General features: G+C 34.8%; 1 protein-coding gene across 1 annotated transcript in view; it reads right to left on the bottom strand.

Annotated features, from left to right (window-relative positions):
* Positions 1 to 1,127: 1,127 nt before the first annotated feature.
* Positions 1,128 to 8,441, bottom strand: part of MAP9 (microtubule-associated protein 9) — a 48,412-nt gene continuing 41,098 nt past the window's right edge. Inside the window, exon 13 of the mRNA XM_006884492.1 lies at positions 1,128 to 1,238. Within this exon, the coding sequence (XP_006884554.1) occupies positions 1,128 to 1,238 (111 nt within the window). The remainder of the gene's footprint in view (positions 1,239 to 8,441) is intronic.

Here is an 8,441-nt window from a genome sequence, read left to right as displayed (position 1 = left end):
GAATTCATGTGAAATTTCACACAAATTACAAATTGAAGTTTATATCGCTTGGATCACTGGATAATCATAGTGACATATAAACAGATTTCAAAGGAAGTTTCATTATAAAGACCCTATAATTGTTGCTTTAGCCTAATAAAGTACTTGCTCAAAAACCCAGTGTCGTGATGTCACAACTGACTCATAGATGACCCTCCATTGGGTTTTCAGAGGCTATAAATTGCATTGGAACAAGACTGCCCATCTGTTCCTGAGGAGCTGCTGGTGGATTTGAACCATCAGAGAGGTATCACCTTTGGGCTAGCAGCACAGCTCTTTATGGACTACACCACGAGAACAGAGCTTTGATAAAGCTAATTACTGTTGAGTGAGAACCAACTCAAAGCTGACTCTCCAGCAGATTTCCAAGGTTGTAAATATTACAAGAGGAGATTGCTCATCTTTTCCCCTCAAAACTGCTGGTGGATTTGAACCTCTGAAAGGCAATGACTTTGACTTAGCAGTGCAACCACCTACAGACTATACCACAGCTCAGGTAAAATATACTACACATTTAAAATGTAAACCAAAAATTCTTAAATGGCTCTATGAGTAGAGTTCTACTGAACCATGGCCTCAACTGACCATAATTCTAACTTTCACAGTACAAATGCACCTGTGTTGAGTTAAAGATGAGTTTTAAAAGTAGTAATATATGCATATTATCCAGTGACTACTCATTTTCAAATCTGAATCTAGCTAGATGCACAATCATCTATAAATTTAGTTCTTTCTATGATTATAACATCAAGATGATTTCCTTTTTACTCATAGAGTTAAACATAATTAAAATGCAGATCTCAATGAAAATGATCATGGATCATCTAACCATAAGAATTATCAGTATAAGATAACAGAGTTCTATGTTTTCATTATAAGAGTAATTTGATTATTTTCATTTGAGGCAGTTTGTTTATCTACTAGTTCAAAAAAGTGCTTTTATGAATTAAACTCTAAAATATCATTTTCATTGTCAGAAGTGTCTGGCAGTGAATTAAAATAGATTGCTCTTGTTAAAAATAAATATTTTTACATCTATGACTAAAATTTAATTTGATAAATAATTACTAAAAAAATAATCTGAATGACTAAAACATAGTTCTATTTGCAGGGCTCCATGGAGGAAGTGTCTCATTTCCAAGAAAAGAGTGATGTTTCTTTTGTCTTCGTTCAATTTTTTCTTGTCTTTCTTTTTTTTCCTAGAAATAAATTAGAAATATGTTATATTTACTCAGTTTACTTATTTACACGGGCATTATTTAAAAGCCATAAAGCAATCATTATTCAATATTTCCACATCATCTTTTATCTTAATTAGATATAAAGGAGTATCACATAAAATATTGCCAATCTATATATATAATTTCAGCAGGTAGTATATCAATTAAGTCTCCTGGTATTTTGCCTACAATTGACTTTGAGCCCTTTAGTCCTTCTGTGAATTTTACGCTTAAATCAGCCCATCTAATCACACTGGGAACAGTGTCATTTCTTTTTATAAATTTGCTTTTTTCCATAAACCAAATGTATTAACCTTGTAACAAATGTTTTATCTATATTGCATTTCTTACACCTTAATATCCACAAAAAAGTATTCAGAAATAGTCTGGTCAAGAGAAATCTGTTTTACAAAGTATCCACTGTCTATCTTTTGACCTCTCTCACTATCTCGTCCTCCATCCCCACAGCTCTAAGGTATCATTACATTGTAGAGCATCTCTTTACATTATGAATATACATGGACTCATCCCTGAAAAACCTAAAATTGTCTTTTGCAGTGTTTGAAACTTTATAATAAAAAGTATCATGAGAAATATCTATCTATATAGATATAGATAGTTGTAAAATTTTTGTTATATTTTTCTTAAGATCCATTTAAAGTCATAGTTCCAGTTCTTATGTACAGAATCCCATCATATGAACCTAACACAATTAGCCATCTATTCTTTGGTTGAGGCTAGGCATGATGTTCCCACTTTCTCCATCACTTAAACACAATAGTACTCAAAACTATGAGATATCATCTCACCCCAGTCAGAATAGCAAAATTTAACAGAACAGCAAGCAACAAATGCCAGGCAAGGTTGTGGAGAAACTGAAACCCTTATTCATTGTTGGTGGGAGTGTAAAATGGTGCAACCACTGTGGAATGCGGTATAGTGCTTTCTCAAAAAGTTGCAAATAGAGATACCATTTGACCCAGCAATTCCACTACTGGGAAACACCCCAAAGAGACCATAACTGACATCCAAGCAGATAAATGCACACCCATGTTTATCGCGGCTTTGTTTACAATAGCAAGGAGTTGGAAACAACCTAAGTGCCCATCAACAAATGAATGGATAGAGAAGCTATGGTATATTCACACAATGGAATACTATGCTGCATTGAAAAAACAAGGAACTCATGCAATATTATTCAAAATGGGTGACTCTGGAGGACATTATGCTGAGTGAAGTATCTCAGTCACAAAAGGACAAATTACTGCATGGTGCCACTGTTGTAAAACAGGACCAACATTGGAGTTGGGGGGAGACTGAGAAAAATGGGTTAAATAATGTATACAGCATTGAAACAGATGAGGGAGAAAACTGTTTAAAGGAGATATGTGATTAGGTATTTTTGTCATGATGGAAGTCCAGTGTGAAGGCTGCATAGTGGAGTGGACCTGGGGGGAGGGATTATAAAATAAAGAAAGAATGTTTCTTTTACTTTTCCAAGAGGGGAGTGTACTGGTGGGGAGGATTGGGAGGGAAGAAAAGTGTAACAATGAATGAATGGCAATTCAAAGTTTCTGTAAATTTTCATTGAAATTAATAATTACAAAGTTTAAAAAAAATCATCTAAAAATTGTACTTAAAAACAAAACACCCCCAAAAAATATTACTGTCAATGGCTTTGTTTCCTTGTGCATACAAACCAATGGTTCCTCTCTAGGTACAAGCAGTTAGTAGTGACTTTCTGGTTTGTAGGATATCCTCATGCTAACCTTTACTGGGCAAAGCTAATTTCTTCTCTAAAATGGCTGTGGTACTCTACACAAACATCTATACCCACTTGGAAATCTAATATCCTGATGTTTAAAAATTTTATTTCTGTTTCTATTTTCCTTTGTAATTTCATCTAGCAGATAGAAGTTGAAAAAACAAAATATGTCCACTATCACATGATTTGGAATATAAATAACTTACAGAATAAAACACTAAGCTGTTTTCTTTTGGTTCTTCTATTGGTTTTCTTCGTACTTAACTCTAATTCTTTTAGAAGTGCTCTTGCTCTAAGACCATGTTCTTAAGTAATTTTATGCCTAAATGTAACACAAATAAAATCAAGCTGTTTTTTGCTTCCATGAATTTGTATTACTTTATCCTCTTTACATGTGAATGATTCTGAATTTTCTTATGGGTTTCTTATTCTAGTGGCAGCATACAGCTACATCTTGAGACAATTCTTTGATATTTTAAACAACAGATTCTACTCTGGGTCAAGTATAAATGCTTACAAAATCCAAACCCAAAGATTAAGTCACTGCCCTCAATGAAAAAGAGACAGAGGACCACAAAAATAAACATTTTAAATGGGTGAATTTCTAGAAAACACAGATTGCTTGTGTTGTTGTTAGGTGTTACCAACCCTATGAACCACAGATCTTACCCTGTCCTGTCCTATGTCATCCTCCTGACGCATTAGATCCCACTGAGGCAGTCACTGTTCTTCCTGTCCTTTGTTGACCCTCCACCTTTCTGAGCAACATGTCCCTCTTTAAGAAATAACCTCTTTTAGCAACATGCCCAAAGTACATGAGGCGAAGCCTCATCATACTTGCCTTCAAAGAGCAAGGATAGCATACATAAGCTGTTGTAACAGAATAACGTAGATAAACTGCTGTAACAGAATATGAATATACTTTAAAAAGAGACTTATGGAATGTTATTTTAAAGTGGGACATTATGGATAAAGGAAGAATGCATTCATGACATAAATTAAGGGCTGTACTGTATAAAGAATGTGGTAACAGGACTGGAAGAAGACTCATCAGCATATAACAATATGCAGATGGCACAATTTTGCTTGTTGAAACTTGATGAACTTACTGATGAAGATCAAATTATGTATTCTTCAATATACATTACATCTCAACATAAAAAAAAACCCACAACAATTCTTACAATTGGAATCAAGATAAATGGAGAAAAGATTGAAGTTGTCAAGGATATCATTTTACTTGGATCTAATATCAACACCCATAGAAGCAATAGCCAAGAAATTAAAAATGCATTGCACTGGCAAATCTGCTGTAAAGAATCCCTTTAGAGGGTTATAAAGCAAGAATGTCAATTTAAGGAGACTAAGGTATGTCTAACCCAAGCCATAACTCCATATACATGTGACAAGCAAGAAGAAATAAGGACGATCAAGAACAACTGATGACTTTGAACTATGGTATTGGTGAATAGTATTACAGATACCATAAACTGCCAAAAGAACAAATAAATCTGTCTTGGAACAAGGGCAGTAGAAAATCTCCTTGGAAATTAGTATGGTGATACTGCGTCTTACACACCTTGGGTCATGTCATCAGGAGGGGTCAATCCCTGAAGAAGGACTTTATACTTGGAATAATGGAGGGTCAGTGTAAAAGAGGAAGACAGATTAAACAAGATAGATAGAATGGAAATCCAAAATCTCTGTAAAAGTTCATTAAAACTAATAAATTAAAAAAAATGATAGGGTGACTACAACAGTAGTCATAACTACAATGCAAACCTTGAGGACAGTGTAGTATTAGCCAGGATTTCATACTGTGGTGGATGGTGTCGCCATGAGTCAGGGCTGACTCAACAGCACCTAACGGCAACACCATTTTAAGCTGAAAAAAATAGTAGGTAGGAGGGTACCAAAGTGAGGGAAACACCTGGAATGTGGAAGGAAATAAAAAGTAACATCTGTGACCAAAGACAACTGGGACATGGGAGAGGGGCATTAGATAACAATGAAGAAGAGTAAGATCATAACGAGTCTTATAGGCCATACTAAGATTTAGGGTTTAAGTAAAAGAAAGGAAATTTTAAAATGAAAGGGAGAATGGAAAATGAGGTTAGCTAACAATTCTAACAAGGAGGAGAGGAAGCTGTAGAGAATGTTGAGGACTAATAGATGAGGATAGAGATTGGTGATAGGGTTAGGTGTCAATGAGCCACTTCAACGCACAGTGACTTCATGTACAACATAACAAAACCCCAGAGGAAAGAAGTACACATTACACTATTAAACTACTAATTTAAAAACTGGTAATGCCATGTAGACACACAGATAAAATACAGTGGCATGGGTTGAGGATGGAAAAGAACAAGTTAGGGGTGAGTATGCAGAGGCTAGAGAATTAAAATTTTCTAGATGTTCAGGTATAAAGAGGAGCAGAAAAATGTGAGATTATAGGTGAAGGAAACAGAAAGGGAACATAAAATTGGCAGATCCTGGGATATCATGAGAATGCCTAAGAAGGTGCAAAGAATCTGCATCTTCAGTAGAATGGAATAGCAAATTCATACTGTACAGCTTTATATAGCAAATTCATACTGTACAGCTTTATATATTCTTAATTTTTAAAATCTTATCTTTCATGTGCTCAGATTACATTTGAATTTTTGAAAAATTTTGTCGCCTGCCTAGTTGCCTACATGTTTTGTCAAAAGCCTCAGAATCTTAGGATTTAGGAGAAACCCAACCTTAATGTAGGAATATCTGAAATGTTAAACAGCACTTGTTCTCTCTATTCTGCAATTTGACTTTTCCTTGTTTATCTATTTTAAGACTTTGTAAACATTAAAGTTTAATGTTTCTTGACAGTCCTCAAAGATCAACCAGGCCAAAAATCTTTAGACAGTCCCAAGTCTGCAGACTGGACGTGGAAGCTTTTTGATAAATTTTTTATCTCTATTTTTTTTTTTAGCAATTAATACATGAAACTGATAACTGTACTTAGAAAAATGTGGCAAAGGAATGCTTGCACTCTCAGAAAAATTATTCATTAATGTCATGAGAATTTTTGCATTGTTGTTGTTGTTGCTAAGTGCCATCGAGTCGCAGGCAACTCATAGCGACCCTATGAAGGAGAGTCCTTGACGCTTGGGTGCCTTTCATCCTCTCTCCAGGTTCATAGGGTTTCCGGAGACAAGCTATTATTTTTGCATTAAGTTGTATTATTTCTATCAGAACCATAAGGGAAGTCCTCAGAACTCTAACTTAGATTTGACTGGACCATGTTAGTCCTTTTTGAGATTAAGAGAAAGTGAGCCTGGCCAGTCAGGTAAACAAATGGCAGCAACCAGGAGGTGTTCACAGAAATTGTGGTGAAATAATTTTTCTGTCAATCCTGCTTTACAAGAAAAGAAAAGGCAAAATGTGGAACTTTATAACAGAGGGCTTAAAAACCAGGAAACAGATAATTAACGATGAGTCAGTTTCAATTGGATACTAATGAGTTTGAGGGCTTTTTTGGATTAATCAAAGGAGTGCTAGTGGCATAGTCTGCAGGGCATTCTACTGCTAGCTCAAAGGTGAGTCTTTCCTGGTCATATAACTCAGCGAGTTGCTTTGCTGAAAAAGGATGGGTAATCTCTCATGTTATTTATAGCCTCAGAAACTCAATAGAAGGTCAACCATGAGTCAGTTCCAATTCATTTTCTTGAAGATGAACTTATGTTATCTTGAGCAAAAATAATAAAAAATATTGCTGAAAAGTCCTCTGACTGGTAAATAATTGGAAATTACTGAAGATATGTACTCATTTTTTTGAATAAAAGGAGTTAACAATTAATCAAATATTAGCATGAACAAGGGAGTCTCCCTTGATCTTTGGCAAGAACTGTTCTATAAAGCAATTAACCATCAAATGCCCACTGCCCAAGCTGGATTGCATATCAGAATTTTGAGCTGTAATTTAAATGACAAAGTCATTACACTTTCAAATAGAGACATTTTTTCCAATGTATGAATTTTAATAAATAACTAGTGAGATGGGGAGCAGATCTGCTGCATCCTATTTATGTTTTTCTAGACAGTCTTATATTTGTAGAGGTTACACTGCATCTTGAATCACAATGCATTTTCTTAGGTCTTGTCCTGGGAACAGATGCAAAAGTGACTAAATTCCAATAATTTTTAAAAAATTATATCTCATCACGAAGGAAATTCTAGTATATTCTCAAAAGAATATGAAAATGAAACAGAAAATTCAACAGGTAAATTTATGTTAGCTTTATTTAAGAATACAGTTTTTGATATTTTGGTGTTATGAGGTTTTTTTTTAAAGAACAAATTACTTAAGAGATTTCTCTAAGGTATCATTAGGAAATACTACCTGCATCATTCAAATCAGAACTAATTCTGACCAACTCTCTGGGTAGAGATACCATACAGGAGTAATAAACACCAATAAACAAAATCAGTGATAAATGGAGAAAAGACTGGTGGTATCAAGGATTTTGTTTTATCTGGATTCATTATCAACACTTAAGGAAGCATTAGTGAAGAAAACAAATGACATATCTGCAATGGACAAATACACTCCAAAAGACTTTGTTAAAATGTTAAAAGGCACAGATATAACCTTGAGGACAAAGGTAGGCTTGATCCAAGCCAACGCGGTCAGTGGATTTTTCCTATCCAGGAAGTTGAACAGAAAGTTAAGGAAGGGAAAAAAAAACCAAAACAAAACAAAACCTCCCTCAAACACTCAATAAAGAATAGATAAGAATTGATACCTTTGAATTATAGTGTTGTGGAAGAATACTGAATATCAGACATTAAATAAAATTTAAGTAAATACTACCTGCATCATTCAAATCACTGAACCAATTCAGGAATGTCTCCAGTGTTAAAGAGCAACAGTGAAAGTCTAGAGACTTGCAGGCCACATTCTTTTCAATTGCTTGTTATGTATCTGATAGCTGGAAAACTACAAAGGATGACAGAATCAATGCCTTTGACTTGTAGTGATATTGGAAAGTATTGAACACATCATGAACTGATGAACTGTCATGAAGAGAAAGACTTCTTCTGTGCTGAAGAAGTTAAAATCAGTTTGCTTCTTGGGGGCAAAGATTTTGAAATTTTGACTCACATACTTTGGGTATCTTTCCACATATGTAATCAATCTGATTCCTATGCATACCATCAGGTGAAATCTAGGTATATAACCTGCGTTTATGTCTCTTTAAAAATGTATTTGCTACGAATAAGTCATTGATTGTGCAACATTCGATCATTCTCTCTCCAGCTCCGTTTCTGTCACCGAGTCCAGGTTTTCCAACTACTGAAACTTCCTCTTTGTTCCCGACTTTTGCATTCCAGTCACCCATTATTATCAATGCATCTTGGTTGCATGTTCGATCAATCTC

The sequence above is a fragment of the Elephantulus edwardii genome, unplaced genomic scaffold (assembly GCF_000299155.1).
Source record: "Elephantulus edwardii isolate Elephantulus edwardi_28Jun2011 unplaced genomic scaffold, EleEdw1.0 scaffold00034, whole genome shotgun sequence".
NCBI lineage: Eukaryota > Metazoa > Chordata > Mammalia > Macroscelidea > Macroscelididae > Elephantulus > Elephantulus edwardii.
Note: the sequence above shows the minus strand (reverse complement) of the source record. Positions and strands in the feature narration are given on the sequence as shown.